This window comes from Mercurialis annua, linkage group LG2, assembly GCF_937616625.2.
Source record: "Mercurialis annua linkage group LG2, ddMerAnnu1.2, whole genome shotgun sequence".
Classification (NCBI taxonomy): Eukaryota; Viridiplantae; Streptophyta; class Magnoliopsida; order Malpighiales; family Euphorbiaceae; genus Mercurialis; species Mercurialis annua.
The window spans coordinates 47,915,925-47,937,188 of NC_065571.1; the positions used below are offsets into that span (position 1 = coordinate 47,915,925).

Sequence of the window (21,264 nt, forward strand, 5' to 3'; positions counted from 1 at the left end):
GATTCTCCCGAAATTGACAACTCCGGTATTTATTGTTCTAATTATGTTTAATTCTTCATCTTCTTCTTTGTTTAATTTAAGCTTAAGCATGTGTAACTAAATCCTTTGTTCGGGGATTGATATGAACACTTAGATTAGTTTTTGAATTGGATTAGGATTTATTAAGTGAGTAAAATTGTGTTTTAATTACTAAGATTAATGCTTGAATTAATTTGATCACTTAGTTCATGATTTTGTGTTTAATTAACTAATTGAGAGATTGTTAATTAAATAGACATAGGTAATTAAAAACTTAGAGGAAAACACCGTGAGAGCGGGTTGGAATTTAGGTAGTCGTTGAGTTTACTTCATAATTACAATTTAGTTATTTAATTCAGTTTTAATATTGTGAGAGCAAGTTAATAATTGATTAGCTAATTAGGTTGTGATTTTATTTGAATCCTTGAGGCTTGAGAGAGCGGGATTCGGTGCATTAGAATAGCTCGATTCATAATAAAATCACTAGATAAATTTTGATCCATTCTTCTACTAGTTTACTTGGAATTATCAATTCTTGAGCTTTTTTACCATTATTGTTTAAACTTCAATTTATTTGTTTGATTTCAGATTTTTAGTCTAATTACTTGAGTTAATTCACTTTAGATTATAATTAGTTTACACAAATCCATTTATTTTCTTACTAGCCAATTAAAGAATATTAGAAATTAGTTGTTTAGTTCATTGTTCCTTGTGGGATCGATACTTGGTCTTCCAAGTTATATTACTTGCGCGATATCGTACACTTGCGATTAATTGCCAACAAGTTTTTGGCGCCGTTGCCGGGGAGCAATAGCAATTAAATTAATTAAAAGTATCTTATTCTCAGATTGAGTTAGTTCTATTTAATTTTAGTTATTTTTATACTTTGTGATTCTTGGATTTTACGTTGGTTTTCTTGTTTTTGTTTACGCAGGAGTTTTGGTTAGTGTATGCCTAATACACGACGTGCCAGAAAACCGCTAGAACCGTTTCAGTCAGATTTAACATCCTTCGAAAGAAGTATCCGAAAAACAGCGCGGAAATCCAAAACAATGGAGGACGACCGTAACCCTCCGTTGAATGATGAGGGGATTGTTCCACCACCACTACATGATGGCCTAGCTCTTAGGCCAAACGAGAGGGTTGCCCCTCTTCCCGCAAGACGTACCTTGGGTGAATTCTTCTTACCCAACGTAGACAACGCCAACTATGGATGCTTTGCACCTCCTATACTCGCTAACAATTTTGAAATCAAGCCAGGAACGATTCAACTACTTGAGAGTCGTTGTCAATTTTATGGGTTGGAACGCGAGGATCCGAACGCCCATCTTTCAAAATTCACGGAGGTATGCAACACATTCAAAATCCATAATGTGACGGAGGATCAAATCAAGCTTCGTCTTTTTCCTTTCTCTTTGAGGGATAAGGCGAGGAATTGGATTCAATCACTTCCAAGCACCTCAATCACAACATGGAAGCAATTGGCACAAGCTTTTCTCAATAAGTATTTCTCTATGGGTAAGACCGCAAGGATGACCAAGGAAATTATAGATTTTCTCCAATTACATGGTGAATCTCTATACCAAGCTTGGGAACGCTTCAAAGAGCTTCAAAGAAATTGTCCGCATCATCATCTAGGGAGGGAGCATCTTGTCTCTATTTTCTACAATGGTACCAATGAGGCTACACGGGCAACGATTGATGCGGCATCGGGAGGATCACTTATGAAGAAAACTTATGATGAGGCCAATAACTTGCTAGAGGAACTCGCTACAAATAGTTGTTCTTGGTCAACCGAGCGGTTGAGGCAACCACCTCAAAAGGGTATAATGACCCTCGAGCAAACCCAAGAATTGGAAGCAATGAAAGCGAAGAATGCGACACTTCTAGCACAACTCGAGATGTACAAACAACAAGCAAATCAAAGGAATGCTCAACTTGCGGTAGTTCAAATGGGTTGCGAGACTTGTGATGGGCACGATCATTCGGGAATGGATTGCCCCGTCCTACATCAAAACTCAAATGAGCAAGTCAATTATGTCAATGGACAAAGGCAAGGCAATGACCCATATTCCAACACCTATAATCCGGGGTGGAGGAATCATCCTAATTTTTCGTGGAGGGAAAATGCGGGTCAAGCCAATGCCAACCCAAATATGGGAGGAGCAAATTTTCAAGGAGGAAACCGTGGTCCACAAAACCAAGGCAACTTCAACAACTACCGACCACAACCCCCACCCGGTTTTCAAAATCGGAATACGGATGAGGGGAGCAAGATTGACAAGCTTATTGAGGAAGTTAGAACCGGTTTTAAGAACCAAGCTTCCGTCAATCACCATCTCGAGACTCAAATTTCTCAACTTGCCATCTCGCTTCAAAATAGAGCTCAAGGGGGTTTACCGTCTACAACGGAGTCAAATCCAAGGGAGCAAGTCAAAGCCATTGAACTCCGAAGCGGGAAAGAACTTGATGATCCACATGCAAGTAAAGAGAAAGCGATCGATTCAACAACGGGAACAAATGAGGAGGAAGTAACCGAACTTCCATATGTAAAACCGCCACCTCCTCCTCCATTTGTGCCGAAGGTCCCATTCCCGGGACGATTGAAGAAGACACCGGATAACCAAAAATTCCATAAATTTCTGGAAATTTTTAAGAAACTCCAAATCAATATAAGCTTTGCGGATGCTTTGCGTGAGATGCCTCAATACGCGAAGTTCCTCAAAGAAATCATAACGAAGAAAAGGAGTTGGGACGACAAAGGCACAATTTCCCTAACGGAAAATTGTAGCTCACTCATCCTTAGTGACTTGCCCACCAAGCTTAAGGACCCAGGGAGTTTTACAATTCCATGCAAAATAGGCGATTTAAATTCAATTAATTGTCTATGTGATTTAGGGGCAAGTATCAATCTAATGCCTTTGTTTCTTTTCAAGGATATTTTTGGTGATCAAACTTTGAAGCAAACATCAATGATGCTTCAATTGGCGGACCACTCCCTAAAAAAGCCATACGGAGTGGTAGAAGATGTTCTAGTCAAAGTAGACAAATTCATCTTTCCGGTGGATTTTGTCGTACTTGACTATGCGGCGGATAAAACATGCCCTATGATTCTTGGGCGTCCTTTCATGAACACGGGGAGGGAATTGATAGATGTGCACGCCGGACGACTCACTTTGCGTATCGATGATGACAAAGTAGAGTTTGATATGAAAAGGATTATGCGCAACACTTTTGAAGAGGTGGAATGCATGAAATTGGATATGATTGATGGATTCGTGGAAGAACTTTTCCCGGTTTCAAAAGTCATATTCCATTCCGAGGAGACACAAGCAACTTCCGGGGAAGAATATTCCAAAGAAGATGAGCCGAAAGCCGAAAATTTGATTAGAAGAGAGAGCGTGACACCACCTTCTTCTATCTCTCCACCAAAGGTTGAGCTTAAAACGTTACCATCTCACTTACAGTATGCGTTTTTGGGCGACAACATGACACTTCCCATCATCATCTCAAACAACTTGTCAGAAACACAAGAAGCGAGAGTTGTCAAAGTGGTGAAGCAACATATATTGGCGATCGGTTGGCAAATTTCGGACATCCGAGGAATTAGTCCCTCGGTGGTCATGCACAAGATCCACCTAGAAAATGAGTCAAGAGCATCGGCTCAAAGACAACGGCGTTTGAATCCAAATATGAAGGAGGTCGTGCACAAAGAGATAGTAAAACTTCTCGACGCCGGAATTATATACCCCATATCTGATAGTGCGTGGGTTAGTCCCATTCAATGCGTTCCAAAGAAAGGGGGGATGACGGTGATTGAGAATGAGAAGGGTGAGCAAATTTCCACTAGGACGGTAACGGGATGGCGTGTTTGTATTGACTACCGCAAGTTGAATACGGAGACGAGGAAGGACCATTTTCCGTTACCATTTATCGATCAAATGTTGGAGCGGGTAGCGGGCCACGCTTATTATTGTTTTCTCGATGGATATTCCGGGTACAATCAAATTCTTATCTTCCCGGATGACCAAGAGAAAACAACTTTCACATGTCCTTATGGAACGTTTGCTTATCGGAGGATGCCATTTGGTCTTTGTAATGCACCGGCAACATTTCAACGATGTATGACTTCCATCTTCGCCGATATGATTGAAGATATTATGGAGGTCTTCATGGATGATTTTTCGGTATTCGGGGACTCTTTTGAGATGTGCTTAAATAATCTTGAACGAGTGTTGGCCCGGTGTGAGGAGACCAATATAGTCTTGAATTGGGAGAAGTGCCATTTCATGGTAGAAGAGGGAATTGTCTTGGGGCATAAAATCTCCAAGGACGGCATTGAAGTAGATAGAGCAAAAACGGAAATCATCGAGAAATTACCACCACCAACTACCGTGAAAGGAGTTCGTGCCTTCTTAGGGCACGCCGGGTTTTATCGACGATTCATCAAAAATTTCTCTTCCATTGCTCGTCCTTTAACTAATTTGCTTGTTAAAGATATTCCTTATGAATTTACTAATGATTGCCTTGTTGCTTTTTCTAGGTTGAAGGAAGCCCTTATCTCGGCCCCAATTATTTCATCACCCGATTGGACTCTTCCTTTCGAACTCATGTGTGATGCAAGCGATATAGCACTTGGGTGCGTATTGGGGCAACGGAGGGAGAAAAAGCTTCACGTGATATACTATGCGAGCCGAACATTGGCGGGTGCTCAACTCAATTACACCACCACCGAAAAAGAGATGCTTGCGGTGGTATTCGCATTGGATAAATTTCGGTCGTACTTACTTTGCTCTAAGGTTATCATCTATACGGACCATGCGGCCCTTCGATACCTTTTTGCAAAGCAAGATGCTAAACCGAGACTAATCCGATGGGTGCTTCTTATGCAAGAGTTTGACATCGAAATTCGCGACAAGAAAGGAACGGAGAACGTCGTCGCCGACCACTTGTCAAGGTTAGAGATTCCGGAACCAATTATAAGTGGCGTAGAGATTAATGAAACGTTTCCGGATGAGATGTTGATGGTACTTTCGGAAGTGGAAACGCCATGGTATGCGGATATCGCAAACTATCTATCTTCCGAAATAATGCCACCGGATTTGACTTACCACCAAAGGAAGAAGTTCTTGAGCGATGCTAAACGGTTTCTATGGGAGGAACCGTACCTCTTCAAGGTGTGTGGAGATGGGATTTTGAGGAGATGTGTACCACTACAAGAGATGATGCCTATACTTAGTCAATGCCATTCCTCGGACTATGCGGGTCACTATGGTACATCAAGGACCGCCGCTCGTGTGCTAGAGTGCGGATTCTTTTGGCCTACGCTATTTCGCGATGCAAAAGACTTTGTTAGTCATTGCGATCGATGCCAAAGAGTGGGGAACATATCTAAGAGAGATGAAATGCCGCTTACCAACATTCAAGAGGTGGAACTTTTCGATGTGTGGGGAATAGACTTTATGGGTCCTTTTCCTATGTCGTTTGGAAAGCAATACATATTGGTGTGTGTAGATTACGTTTCAAAATGGGTAGAGGCGGAAGCATTACCCACTAACGATGCCAAAGTAGTGTTGGATTTTCTCAAACGTTTGATGAATCGATACGGGACTCCTAGAGCAATAATAAGCGACGGTGGATCTCACTTTTGCAATAGGCAATTCGATGCCTTGATGCGGAAATATAAAGTCTATCATCGGGTCGCTACTCCGTACCATCCTCAAACAAGCGGGCAAGTTGAAGTTTCTAACCGTGAGCTAAAGAGAATTCTAGAGAAAACGGTTAATAACACAAGGAAAGATTGGTCACTGAAACTAGATGATGCATTATGGGCATATCGTACGGCTTTTAAAACGCCCCTCGGAATGTCTCCATATCGTATTGTTTTTGGGAAATCATGCCATCTTCCGGTGGAACTTGAACATAGAGCGTATTGGGCCATTAAAAAGCTCAATTTTGACCATAAAGCGGCGGGGGAGAAACGTATGCTTCAACTCAATGAGTTGGACGAATTTCGGTTAAATGCTTATGAAAACGCCAAGCTTTACAAAGAAAAGACGAAACGATGGCACGACGCTCATATCGTTCCTAAAACTTTTTCGGAATGCTCTTTTGTCTTGCTCTACAACTCACGCCTCAAATTATTTCCCGGGAAATTAAAATCCCGTTGGAGCGGTCCTTTCAAAATTCGAACGGTGGCAAGTCATGGAGCTTTGGAATTAGAGAACTCTAGTGGTGAAATCTTCAAAGTAAATGGACAACGGTGCAAGCCGTATCTTGGACCTTTGACGAATCAAGTGGTGGAACAAATCACGTTCACCACTCCTACATAAATTCCGGGCCACGGTCTAGCTTTTGACCGAAAATAAAGCGCACTCGAGAGGCAATCTCGAGAGGTTACGTGTTTTGTTTTATTTATTTTCTTTTCTTTTTATGCGTATTTAATTTTTATTTGTTTATTTATTTCCGTTTAAATCCGGGGTGAGTTCTTTTTTTTTTTTTTTTTTTGTTTCTGCAGGTATATAACAGATTTCAGGAGGTTCTCGTTCGGAACAGAGCCTTTCCCGAACGAGAAAGCCAAAAATTGGCCTTGGTCTCGTTCGAAAAAAAGCCCTTTCTCGTTCGAGAAAGAGCCCTCAGTTTCCATTTTTTTCGAACGTGAAGGCCTTTCCCGTTCGGGACTAGGCAAATTTTGCCTTTGTCCCGTTCGGGAAAGGCTATTCCCGTTCGAGAAACAAGGCAATTTTGCCTAGTTTCGAAAGGGTCTCGTACGGGACAAAAAAATGTAAACCGGGAAATAAGCCTAATCCCGTTCGGGATTAAATTATTCCCGTTCGGGAAGCATCACAAATTTTGAAAAATTTGAATTTGAATTTTGAATTTAAATGTAGTAGATTTCTTGGGACTTGTGTTTCTTTTGAAACTTGTGTTTCTTTTGAAACTTGTGTTTCTTTGAGATTTGTGCTTTGCAAAAAAAAAATTTGAATTTTTCACTTGGATTGATGATTTGGCAAATCCGAACCATTCATTAGTGTTTAAATTTCACTTGGATTGATTACATGGCTTCGATCTAAACCGTTAAATCAATTTCAAGTTATTAAATGGAGAGTTTGAATTTAGTGGTGGGAAATCTTGAGATTTGTTATATTTTCCCTATAAATACCTTGCATTTTTCTACTTTTGATTTCACATATATTCTTCTTCTAATATTCTTCTTTTCTTATTCTCCAAATTTTTGCTTAGAAACATTCTCATTCCGCAATCATGGTGCGAAGCAAGAATGCCGAAAATCAACCAATCCGTCGTTCAAGCACGAGAAATCAAGAAGCGGCGAATCCACCCTTACCGGCCGTGGGAAGGGGACGTACTAAATCAACCACTCCATCCTCATCTCGGGTTAACACCTCGGCAATATTGACTACTCGCTATAACGCACCTTTCCAAATCCATACGGAGGAGGAAGGTGATTTATATTTGAGTATCAAAGAAAGGGAAATGGTAATTCCATTTCAAATCGATTTTGATGAGATGGAAAGCCTTGGCATCAAGGATGAGGTGGAGCGCTATTTGGATATTTTGGGGTTATCGGCATTGTCAAAGGTTAGTCATCACTCTTACGATGAAATTACTCGTGAATTCTTCTCTACTCTCACACCGGTTAGCGGTTCTCCTACATCTATTTCTTTCCGCATCAACAACACTAGCCATACACTTAGTGTTGAAGATTTGGTGGAAATGTTTGGAATGAGGGGAACGGGGTTGATAGATTGGGATCAAAATTTTGATCAAGTGGCGATATGGAGAGAATTGACGGATCGTGATGATTATCGGACAAGGGGATCCAAGATTAATGAAATCAAAGACATAGCTATTGTGGTGTTTTTGAAGTGGTTTGGGCACTCGTTTGGCGGGCGGAGTGAATATTCGAAGGTGGCCAAGAGTGATCTTTTAGCTTTAAATGCTATTTTGCATCCGGAGATAGAAGCCTACCAAGTCAACACGGCGTATCGTCTTTTGAAGCGATTGAGGGAAGTTCCAACCGAATTATCCAAGATTGGCTATGGTTTCATTATTCGTGCTTTGGCCGAGAAATACAATTGTATGTCTACGGCGTCTACTTTGGCAACTTTTGAGACCATTCTAGCACGGTCTCTTAATATCAACCACTTGGATGTTGCCGGGTTTGTGAAGAAGGGAAGAGTTATTCCCTATAATAGAAGGGTACGATTGGTGGCGCGAACACGACGAGAAGAGGTAGCACGGGAAGTAGAAGGAGGAGAAGGAAGAAGAGCGGGGAAGGAACCCGCGGGAACTTCTCAAGCCGGAGAAGCGGCTCATGTTTCCGGGTTTGACCAACGGTTTTCTGAGTTGGTTGAGCAAAACCGGACCGGATGGGAGCAAAACCGGGTTGGTTGGGAAACTAACCAAAAATTACTTGAAGATATCCGACGTGAACAACATATTGGTCTTGCACAACTACAATGGAGGCAAGATCGAATGCGAGCACGACTTAATCGGCAAGAGGATTTTCTTCGGGGTTATTTTAATGCCGCCGGCGGAGAGCGTTATCCATCACCGGAACCATCACCGGATCCACCGGCCTTTGACTAGAGCGAGATTTGTTTTTCTAAACCCAAACTCTTTTCAATTTTCTATTTTTATTTCTTATTTCTTAGCTTTGGGGACATAGCTAGAAATAGTGTGAGGAGGGGGGAAGAAAAATTTATTTTTCGTTTGGGTTATTTTTCGGTGATTTATCTTTATTTTCAGTTTTAGTTTATTTTTATTAGGGTGTTATTTTCTTTTTAGTAGATTGTATTAGGTGTTAAATTAGTTTATTTCAAGGTCTTGTATCGCTTTAAATCTTTATCTTTTAAATATGAAAGTGTTAGTTGATTTGGTGTGTATCTTAATTAATTTGTCAATCTTAGATTTCCCCGAATCAATGAATGTATGAACGCGATTTCTTAATTCGACAATTGATAAGCGATGCTTGCTTAATGACTTAATAATTCGTTGACATAATCCGATGAAATAAGGGTGAATTCAAAATTTAGACTTGTTCAAATCGTTGAAACATAATTGAATAACTTGATGCGGATTCATGACATGTTGATTGTTTATTTTTATAGTCGTTTTTAAACTTTTGGCATAAGTAGCATATTTTAAGTAGGAATTGAGTTTTTGGCATAACACTACACACTTTTGAGAGTTTTGAGCTGAATTTTCTTGTTGTGAGTGTTGATTTCATGTTTTATTCCTAGAACTTGCTCGGTGTCCGTTTAAAGTTACACGATTGAGTTTTCAACAATTAGATGATTATGGCAATTAGGTATAACCTTTCTTTTAGACCACTTAAATAGACTACCCTTTATCCCTTAGATTACACCAATTTGAGCCTTAAACCTTTTTATTGTTTTTACCGTATTTTACCCTTTACCGTTCTATGATTTACCTCTTTTGTTTACCTTATCGACTTTATATATTATTTGTTATGACTATGATAAATATAGGTGATTAATAACTCGAGATTAGTGAAAAGAGAAAGTGAACTACATTGTGCTTAAAAGATTAAGATTGCGCCTTGAAAAAGATTGAAAAAAAAAAGAGATAAAAATTTGCAAGCAAAAGCTTCAAAAGAAAAAAAAAATTCTGAGATTGCAAAAAGCAATGAGTAGAGCGTAATTCAAAAAGAAAAGAAAGTTATAAGTTCACATAAATGCAAAACCGGAGTTAGATCAACCTAGAGGTTAATAATAGTAATAAATAGTGTATTAAAGTTGATAATTAGCCTTTGTTTAACCTTTTTACCTACCCTTTACCTTAGCCACATTACAACCCAATAAAAGACCATATGATTTTTGTTGATTACCGAATCAAGTAGCGGAGTCCGGGACTATGAGCAAGCTTATGGTGAGTATTCATGTTTTCAATTGTGAGCTTTCTTTGTTATATACCCTACTTGTTGAAATATTGATGCCATTAGCTTAGTTTTTACTAAATTGTGCTATGATTTGCCTAAGTGAAAAATTGATTATTTTCCATGTCCCGCAAGTGATAGTGAAGCTTGAAGTGTGATTCAATTTGACCTTGTACTAATGAGTTAGTAACCGTTGTTATATTGAATTATGTCATAAAATTATTATTGTTATTTGATTGCATCATTATTTAGTTGTCGGTTTTAGAAGGTTGTTTTTCATATTATTCATAGGGTCGGGGATTTCTTTGATTGATTTATTGTTAAGTTATATGCTAAGGATTTCTAACATATTTTGTAGAGTAAGATTTATTTCTTGCTTGAGGACAAGCAAAGGTTAAGTGTGAGGAGGTTTGATAGGAGTATTTTACTCCTATATTTAGGGTCGATTTTACTCGGTTTTCATCATGTGTAGTATTGTTTTTTATACATTATTTGGCGTTTTTACGTTTAATAGTGTTTGTTAGTGTTTCAGTGGAAATTAGGTGAAAAACGATTATTTGGGGCAAATTTATGGTGGATTGCGTGTACGAGTAAAAAGCGTAGCTTGCGGACGAAGGAATTGAAGTTCACGAACGAGATTGAGAAAAGAATAGGTTGTTCCCGTTCGAAACAAAGGTTTCACGAACGGGAACCATGCAGAATAAGCATGAGTCTCGAACGAGAAGGCCTTGTCTCGTTCGGGACTCAAGAAGGAATCAGCATCTCAAAGCTTTCGGATTCAAGTTTTTTCGAACGTGAAAGAGGCTCCCGTTCGGGAACCATGTTAAAACTGGGCATGTCACGAACGGGACTATGGTTTCCCGAACGGGAAAGAAGAGAATTACACGTGCAGCAGACTTTGAATTGGACTGAAATTCCTTCTCCAATTACAATTACAATTCCTATTACAAATTGATTTGTAATACGAATTAGAAGACTCCGGAACTTCTCTTACTATATAAAGACCTTGTACTAGACTCAATTTAATACGTAGAATAATTTAGACTACATTAGTTTTATTTTCATTCTCTTAAAATAGCGTTTTAGCTTCTATTTCTCAGCAGTTTATAAATAGTTTATTATTAGTTTCTGCAAAGAACGATTGTGAAGATTTCAAGTTTAATCTAGACGATTCTCCCGAAATTGACAACTCCGGTATTTATTGTTCTAATTATGTTTAATTCTTCATCTTCTTCTTTGTTTAATTTAAGCTTAAGCATGTGTAACTAAATCCTTTGTTCGGGGATTGATATGAACACTTAGATTAGTTTTTGAATTGGATTAGGATTTATTAAGTGAGTAAAATTGTGTTTTAATTACTAAGATTAATGCTTGAATTAATTTGATCACTTAGTTCATGATTTTGTGTTTAATTAACTAATTGAGAGATTGTTAATTAAATAGACATAGGTAATTAAAAACTTAGAGGAGAACACCGTGAGAGCGGGTTGGAATTTAGGTAGTCGTTGAGTTTACTTCATAATTACAATTTAGTTATTTAATTCAGTTTTAATATTGTGAGAGCAAGTTAATAATTGATTAGCTAATTAGGTTGTGATTTTATTTGAATCCTTGAGGCTTGAGAGAGCGGGATTCGGTGCATTAGAATAGCTCGATTCATAATAAAATCACTAGATAAATTTTGATCCATTCTTCTACTAGTTTACTTGGAATTATCAATTCTTGAGCTTTTTTACCATTATTATTTAAACTTCAATCTATTTGTTTGATTTCAGATTTTTAGTCTAATTACTTGAGTTAATTCACTTTAGATTATAATTAGTTTACACAAATCCATTTATTTTCTTACTAGCCAATTAAAGAATATTAGAAATTAGTTGTTTAGTTCATTGTTCCTTGTGGGATCGATACTTGGTCTTCCAAGTTATATTACTTGCGCGATATCGTACACTTGCGATTAATTGCCAACAGGGCCCCCATACATCGCAGTGTATAAGATCAAATAAACAATCTGCTTTATTATAACTTGAAGGAAAAGACAAACGAGTTTGTTTAGACTTGTAACATACATCACAAGGATTTATTGTAGATAAACTAGAACTATCTAAAGCCAAAGTAGTAATAGAAGACAAGGTTGATGCAGAAGGATGACCGAGACGGTTGTGCCAAAGACTAGCAGAAGATGTTGAAGAGTGAGCAGAACAATCACGACTATCCGATGAGAACGTCTGCAGCCTATAGACCCCGTTTCGTGGCTTACCCACGCCAATCACCATCCTCGTACTGATTTCCTGTAAAACAACCACACGATCAGTCATTAGAACAAGCAGGCGTAGATCATGAACAAGCTGATATAAAGACAATAAATGACAATCTAAATTTGGTATGTATAAGACGTTGTGAAGCTGAATTGAATCAAACGTCAAACTGCCGGTTTGAACAGCCGATGAAACGCGACCATCCGGTAAAGTGATAGCAATATGAGGAACCGAGATGATATCCCGAAGAAGAGATCTATCGCCTGTCATGTGGAAAGATGCGCCTGTATCTAATATCCAAAAAAGTTTACCTGACTTGTCGGACGTAACATTCATAGAGTTGTAAAGATTAAGAACCGCAGTCCATTGGTCATTAGTAAGTGCTGGACCAAAAGCCTGACGATCCTGAGTAGTGAGGGACTGAGCAGGAGCGGAGGATGAAACAGCAGGCTGCACAGCATTGGCAGTACCAGAATTGCGAGTCATACTAGGATTAGAAGATGTGTGTTCGATAGGTGTTGATGAGGATCCACGTCTGGCAGCGGCGCGCTCTTTCCACCAATCAGGAAAACCGTGAAGTTTGAAACAAATGGAAACGTCATGACCCTTTCCATTGCAGTGAGTACAAGTCAAATTCTTTTGGTCGATTAAGACAGCGTCTTTGGACGAAGATGTGAATTTGCGAGCAACAAATGCAGTTGCATCCGCAGGTGACTCACGGTTTGTAACTACAGTTGTTAATCGCTCCTGCTGAACAATAAGAGAATAAATGCGAGCAATAGGTAACAAGGGTTCTTGAGCCAAGATGGTGGAGCGAAGAGAACCAAACACAGAGTCATCAAGGCCAATTAAAAATTGGTGAATTTTTTCTTCATCACGTTCTTTGTTTATGGTTGCAGTAATCTCACACTTACAACCACCACATGAACATTTATTGGGTGGAACGTATGTCGCCAATTCCTCCCATAATTTTTTGAGAGTCGTATAATAATCTGATACTGATTTCCCGTTCTGTCTGCAAGAGATGATATCGCATCGTAGTTGAAGCTTTCGGGGGCCATTCCCAACTGAAAAACGCTGCTTTAGATCATCCCATAATTCTTTGACAGTGGGAAAATAAGTGATGGAAGACCTAAGGGAAGGATCAATGGATTGGACGATCCAACCTATAAGCATAGAGTTTACCATCTGCCAATCTTCAATCAAATCAATATTGGCAGATGGTATCGTAATTCGGCCATCAATGAAACCGAGTTTGCGGTTAGCTACCAAAGAATTTATCATGGAAGAAGACCATTCTTCGTAGTTTTCGCCTTTCAGAGTCACCGGACAAATTTTAAGTCCCGGGTGATCCGAAGGGTGAAGATAATATGGAGATTTGAAGTTCGGTACAGCGGCGGCGGCAGCGTGTGCGACGGCGGCGGCATCCTCAGCTTCTTTCGACATAGTATGGTTTTAGAATTTTAGGGTTTGTGTTTAGATAAAGGATCAGATAGGCTCTGATACCATGTAAATAATTAGAGAAGATGAAAGCAATTGTAGAATTGAATAATAATAATTATGTGTATTTGATTTGTTGTTTACATATGTATATATATACAGTCTAAAATAGTCCTAATCAAAATAGGATGTCTAATCATAATCAAATTTGGAAGTCTAATCATAATCAGATTGGGATTCTGATTATCATGTTACTTGCGCATATCGGACAACTAGTTATTGCTCAATGTCCTAATCCCATATACTGTTAAGGCTCGTGCAGAGGCACTGCTAGGACATATGCCATGGGGGCTCGTTGCCCCTCCCCGAACTTGTTTTTTTTAAAAAGACCCTTTTCTAAGTTTTTGTAATACGGTTATAAATTTAAATTTTTTTTGTACATTTAGTTCTTTCAAATATATTTTAAGAAAAAACCTCCAATTCTTTTGAAATTTTTGTAAAATTAGCCCCTTCGTAAATTTTAATTTTGACTCCGCCCCTTGGCTCGTACCAAAACACATTGTCTAACCTTTGGATCTTGCAATTTGAATAGTAATTTAGTTTTGTTTTCTCTTTTTTTTTTATTGATTTTGTGTTCTTTATAAAACCAAAATTTTGATACGTGAAGGCTGAAGGAAGAATCTTGGGAAGTTTGTTTGCCTTTGCGTGCGCCTTTTGCTTTGGATTTTGGATTGAATATGTAAAAGTTGCATCTTTTTATTTTGTCTATATAAGAAGAAAAAAAAATTCCAAGTTGGATTAAGCAAATAACAAATGGAAATTCAAGCAGCCACCTTGGACTGAGTTTTAAATTAGAAATTCCAATACTAAACCTTTTTGCTTTAGGCTTACAGTCATCCATTAGCAATTCGCCACATGGTCACATACCTAAAAATGACTTCAATTTTAAAATTTTAGAATGACTTCAATCATACTTGGTATAAGTTCATGAAATGTCTTGAACGGATTCTAACTATGAGACTACATATTTAAACCTTCCACATTTAAACTAATCTTCATTCGAACCGGATAGGTCCCTTATGAGAGGCAAAACTTTAGTTCCAAATTTTAAACGGCTGCATACATTAATACGATTCGAAACCATGACCTCACTTAAGATAGAAGAGCGCCTTACCAACTCATTTACGCCTTGATGTTATCATAACTATATTAGTTTCACTGTTTGATTAAAATATGAAATTATCAAAATATATGTTTTTAATTTTTGGAGTATATGACCTAAAATTAAAATTTTGATTTTTTAAAAAATCTATTTAAATCTTTTAAAAGTTGTAAAATTATCCAATTTGATCGATTTGTTCAAAACCTATCCAATTTTTTAAAATTAATCTGTCTGGACCATTTGGCATTTTAATTAGTAACTCTTCTTTTTTTTATAATTTATTTTTTAGAAATTAAATATTTAATTGTCAAGGAGACTCAGTTAAATCAATCAAATTGGATATACTTTCAGCGAATTTGTTAAATTAAAATAAATTTACAATTTTTTAAAAAAATTATAGATTTCCAAAAAAAAAAATATGCTCTGACATTTACAATATAGAATCAATTATGTTTATTTTGATTCAATAATTATAGATTTCCGGTCCGTTGGTAGTTTTTTTCCTTTTTACGGATATTATGTCTCTTTTTGTAGAATTTTGATTTTACCTTTTATGAAATTTTTTATTTTCTTCATGGATAAATCATTAAAACACACATCTGAATTATATCAATAGAAATTTTATTTTTAATATTTTTCAATCGGGTTAATCTAAAGACAAATAGTTAATTGGTGGTTTGATATAACTATTGGAGGGAGCGGATGGATCACCAAACTACACATTTGAAGAGTTATGCCAATATATTTGAATAATTTAGATATAAATTTTAGTAATTTTTTTGAGATTTTATTTTCGTACTTCTTGAATATATTGTTTAATATAATTTTTAATCAAAGGGTTAATGTTATAAAAAATCAAATCATTAACTTTATACGTTTTTCCAATTTAATCACCCCTTCTAAAAAAATACTCCCTCCGTCACAATAGAGTTGTCCACTTTACCTTTATCACACAGTTTAAGAAAAGCAATTATTGTTTATAGGTTTTGTAAAATTTTCCTTACTTTCCTTATCATACCCCTATTTAATATAGGAACCGCTTGCAATTTACTCATTAGTTTATTTTAAATAGGGGTAATATAGAAAAATTAAGTGTAAAAGTTAGTTACTTTTTGAAAGTGGACAAGAGTTTTGGGACAAAAAAATTTCTCAAAGTGGACAACTCTATTGGGACGGAGGGAGTATTATATTTGAAAAATAATTTTTATTTTTTTCAAATCTATACACAATGTTGTAATTTGCTGAGGTGAGTCAAAAAATGACTTCCACCGCAGCAAATTCCACCAGAGAATTGATGCCACCTCAGCCAATTATGATTCTGTATATTAATTTGGAGAAATAAAAGTTGATGTCCAAATATAATATTGTTTGAAAAAAGTGATTAAATTAAAAAAAACATATAATATTGGAGAATTTTTATGACATCAAACCTTAATTAAATTATATTTTGTTCCTCCATTGATGAAATATTCATTATCATTAAAAAAATAACTTTTGGCACCATTAAACCTAAAATTAAGTAAACATGGGTGCATGGGTGGATCCAGATGGCCGGGGACCCTCCTCGCCAGGAAAAATTTAAGGACTACTAATACTAAAATGCAAAAATAGGGATAGTTTTTTATAACCGACCCTACAAATACTAGTTGCATTTTCTGAAACTGTATTTAAGTTTTTGTTGCGTTTAATTTTTTTAAATTGTCGAAAGCAAAAAATTTCGATCCTCCCAAATTAAAGTTCTAATTTCGTGCCTGCATGGGTGGTTATAAGCTGATATGACTACAATTTATATGTGTGTCATATATAGAGAGGAGGAATGGATTGGATACTCGTGTAAATGAACAAATATGGATTGTTTTCAAGCTTTCTTATGTCTGTTTTCTTTGAGTGAAATTGATAGACAATATGTTGTTAGAATTTAATTTATACATCACATCCTCAAAAAGTATGGATTGAATCTCTAACTTGCAAAATTCTTCTTCCTATTATTTAATTTTTGTTTTGAGCCATCATAAAAATGTAAACATTTTTTTATCTTGAATTTGTTTATTTAATTTTTACCGTGGAGAGATTTGGAAAAGGTGTTTAATTTTTTTATGAACTATTAAATTTTATTAACAGTTTTAGTAACCGTTAAACTAAATTATATTTTAATAGTTAAACTAAATTCAATAGGATAATTTATGAGTGATTTACAAAAAGAAAAAAAAGATAAGGACGACTTTGGACCTATTGGTTTGTGCCATGAAAAATATGATGAGAAGATGAATATTAAAAGCTTGTCCACAAAAAATAAAAATAAAAGAAGAAAACTGATCTTTAAGATTTATTACTATTAGAAGATATTCATAAAAAAAAAAATATTAGAAGATATGTCGATATGATGTAGAAGAAAAGTCACCATATACATTTCCACCATGTGTTGGTATAATATCATTGACAAAGGGCTACCTAAAAAACATAGTTCACCACTATTTCTAGGTATGAAATTGAGAGGTTAACTAAGCCCATGACTATAATTGGTCAATATAACTTGGAATGATACAATTAATTGATAGAAAATAAATTACATAGACTTTATTAAATACATTATTCATATATAGGGTGAATTCAATTTTATTGTATTATAAACAATTTTTTGTTTCTTTTAATGTGATATTTTTAAGAAAAGGGTCAATTGGAACCAAAAAAACTCGCTGTCATTCATTTTGACCAATTAAATACAATACTCTATAATTTTAAGTCGATTCACGATAATATTTTCTATTTTTGTATTAATTTAGGATAAGTGACCATCATTGTCTCTGAACTTGCTCATATTGTATAATTTTATTCATAATTACTTTAAAAATAAAACAATTGTTTAGACGATTAAAATGGAAGAGAATGAATTATTTAATTCGGAATTATAAATTTAGAAACCAAAATAACTCTTTATAATGGTCAAGGCCCCATGCAGAACCCTAACCCCGTCCGCCATCAGCAAAACCCTAACCACCCCACTACCGCCACTGTCACCTCTTCCGGCCATCACCAGACTACAAAGGTTGTGGTCTCAGGATTACCTTCAGCTAGAGTTGTCTCAGAGGAAAACTTGGGAGTTATCTATTTTGAGAACTTTCCGCGTTCATGGAAATCTTCTGACCTAGAAGGGGCTTTTGCGAAATACCAAGTCTATGGTAAGGTTTCATTAGTTGTAAAACTGTCAAAGAAAGGTTGCAGTTTTGGATTCTTTCGACCAGGAGCAAAGGCTGATATTGATTGGATTCTCTCTAGACTTAACATGATCATTATTGGTCAATTCAGATTACGTGCGTTTCGTTCTCGTTACTCGGTTGGTTTACAACATGTTAAGCTTACACCTAAAGTTCAGATCATACAAAAGCCACCAAAGGAAATCCTTCGAACTTCTCTTCATGATAATCGCTCCTATGCAAAGGTTACGTCTGATGAAAGCTGTCATAATGCGTCTGATCCTAACAATTCTGTTCAGGATGAGAAGTTGATATTGCCTTTAAATCAGGCTCTAGTCAGGGATAGCAATTTGGATTGGTTGGAAAGGTCCATCATTGCAAGATTGAATTCCCCTCAGTCTATCCTGCAAGCTAAGAATTACTTGCTCTCTAAGGATATCTGTTTTGATAACATATCAATTATGGGAGGCTGCCTGATACGTATTACGTTTGATTCAGTAATGGATGCTATGATTTTTTTGGACGGAAAATCAAAACAATTATTGGATTTCTTTTATTCCTTTTCCAAAGCTGTGGATTTTAATATTCCAACTTTGCGGATGACTTGGCTATCAATCTCAGGTATTCCCTTTTCACTGTGGTGTCCGGATGTTTTCATTAGCATTGCTAACTGTTTTAGCGAAGCAGTCAAGGTTCATCCCCTGGTTTATGTGAAAGAGCGTCTTGATTCCGGTTCCGTCCTTATTTCAACTACAAACGGATGGATCAATAAATCTATTCCAGTCTGCATTGGAGATATGTCTTTCAATGTTCATGTTTTTGAAATTGATCAACCTGTGTACTTTAGCAAGCTCAATGACGATAGTTCTGATTCAGAGAATGTTTCGGACACGGAGGAATCCTCAGCTACAAACTCAGAAAATATGCAGATCCAGCAACTGCAGATTGCTTTAACTAATGAGGGGCAGAATCAGTTATTACCTATTGTTCCTTTAACAACTTCGGGGAACAACCATGTTAATCATGTGGATCATGTGGATCACTCTTCTTCTTCTTTAAACAGCAAAAACCACCCTGAAACAGCTCTACCATTAACCTCTAACCATTCGAACTGTCATCGTTTGAACAATGGTATCTCCTCGTCTGCAAAAACAAGGACCACGAAGTTTATTTCTCCAACAGGCATTTTATTTTCAGATCCTAATCGTTCAGCTGGTTCTCCAAGCTCTGAGACCTCTGCGGTAGATTTTGACAACATGAACAGACTTATTCTTTCGGCTAGAGAAAAAGCGGAAGCGGGATCATTCGAGGAAGCTTTGAAAATTTGGAATGTGGGGCATTCTTTGGGTTTCTTCAGCCATGACTCTAAAGTTGCTGCTGTGAATCAACTTCTCAAGAATTTGGAACAAGATTTGGCGAATCAAAAATCATGAGCAGCTTTTCTTCAAGGTATCTATATCTTTTTTATGTCGACACACCTAAATTTTGTTTCATGGAATTGCAGGGGGTGGTTTACTTAATCATCGAAAGCAATGTTTCATCCGTAGTTTGGTAAGCAAGCATAATCTTTGTTTCATCGGTTTGCTTGAATCAAAAAAAGAAATTATCGACGCTTTTCTAGTTCGAAAACTTTGGCCGAATCTTGATTATGGTTTCGATTGGGTTCCTTCACTTGGAGCCTTTGGTGGTTTACTACTTATATGGAACTCGATGCTTATGCAGAGCGTATCTATTTCCAAAGGCACTCGCTGGATTTGTTTTGATTTCTCTTTTAATTCATACAATATCCGTCATATTCTCATTTACGCCAGCAATTTGGCTTCGGAAAGACTATCTATGTGGGCTGAATTGATACCTCTTATTGCCTTCCAAGGAATGGTTTTTGTTAGCGGTGATTTCAACGATATTTTGACCCCGGAAGAACGTCTTAATTGTGTTGGGTATTCGGCTTCCATGTTAGCTCTTCGAGATTTTCTCAATGTGTCGGAATTGATCGATCTTCCTCTTCAGGGTCGTTCCTTCACTTGGAGAAATTCATTCTCTAGATCGAGAATTGATAGATGTCTTGTTTCAATTTCTACGGCTAATACTTGGAGGTCTCTCTCCTTATCTGCATTACCCGATGGTTTCTCAGATCATGTCCCCATTCTAATTTCATCAGATGTAAGAATTGACTGGGGTTCTAAGTCGTTTCGTTCGGTTGACGCATGGTGGGAACATTCTGAGTTCAGTTCCTTTATTTCCAGCTCATGGCTGTCTATTACTGGTTCAGATTCTTCTATGTCCCTCATTAGAAAGCTGAAGGAACTACGCTCTAAGATTCGTTCTTGGAACACTGACGTTTTTGGCGATCAAAACAAGAAGATCCTAGAGCTCGCAGCTGAAGTATCTCGGCTGGACTTAGCTGTAATACCCCAAAATATTTAAGTATTTAATTGGACAATGTGTTCAGTCCTGATTCGCCAGGGTGGCGATATTGGAAATAATTTTCAAGAAATTAAAGTGAATAAGCTTTTAGTAGGGCGGTTTTGGGAAAGTAATTATGCGGAATTTAATATTATATTTCAATTCTAAAGTTAGAATTGGAATTAGAAGAAAAAATGTTAAGAAAAGCTCGAAATAAGGTACAGGGACTAAAGTGGTAATTTAGCCACTACGACTTAAAATGAAAATTATTTCGCCAAGGTCCGCGAAATGTTTTATAGTATATGTGGTAAAAGTTTCGGGTCAATCGGAGACCTTTTAAAATTTGGACGCGGATGCGTTTGGGCTAAATTGTAACTTTTGAAAAGTTTCAAGGACTAAAGTGTAAATTAGCCAATTAAGCCTCGGGAATAGCAATTAGAAGATTATCGATGGAAATAATAATTTTGGGTTAGTATTATTTATTTGGATATAAATAATACGTAAGTAATTGAGTTAGAAAGTTTAATAGAGAATTGGTTTAAGTTAAAGAGTTTAAGGACTAAACGTGACATTTGGCCAATTATATATAAGATTTCCTTCCAGATGAAGGATTCAGAAACCAAACTTCAGTTTCTTTCTTTCCTTCGTCAAAATCTATCGGTTCCGTCGCTCGATCTCCGTTTCTCGTCCGTTTCCGACGTTCTATAGCTCGAATTGATCGTATTTCAATGGCGAATCACGGTAAGCTTGTCGTTTTACCGTTTAAACGGATATATTTTAAGTTATATCGATTCAAAGTTTTAGGCCACGAAACGATTATATCGTTTTAATCGATATTAGAATTGGATTATAGTGTTTTGAGCTTAG

The 21,264-nt window shown here is 36.9% G+C and overlaps 2 protein-coding genes and 1 non-coding gene across 3 annotated transcripts; 2 read left to right on the forward strand and 1 right to left on the reverse strand.

The window, feature by feature from the left end:
* Nucleotides 1-1,547: 1,547 nt before the first annotated feature.
* LOC126670905 (small nucleolar RNA R71) lies at nt 1,548-1,654 on the reverse strand. The gene has a single exon (XR_007638894.1). It is a non-coding gene; the product is annotated as a small nucleolar RNA R71 (small nucleolar RNA).
* A 2,653-nt stretch (nt 1,655-4,307) lies between these two features.
* Nucleotides 4,308-6,350, forward strand: LOC130015127 (uncharacterized). The gene is made up of 3 exons (XM_056104693.1): nt 4,308-4,798; nt 5,003-5,484; nt 5,836-6,350. The coding sequence occupies exons 1-3, from the start codon at nt 4,308-4,310 to the stop codon at nt 6,348-6,350; spliced, it is 1,488 nt and encodes a 495-aa protein (XP_055960668.1).
* A 13,070-nt stretch (nt 6,351-19,420) lies between these two features.
* On the forward strand, nt 19,421-20,418 carry LOC126668650 (uncharacterized). Its single transcript, XM_050361838.1, has 2 exons — nt 19,421-19,440; nt 19,539-20,418. The coding sequence occupies exons 1-2, from the start codon at nt 19,421-19,423 to the stop codon at nt 20,416-20,418; spliced, it is 900 nt and encodes a 299-aa protein (XP_050217795.1).
* Nucleotides 20,419-21,264: the final 846 nt, after the last annotated feature.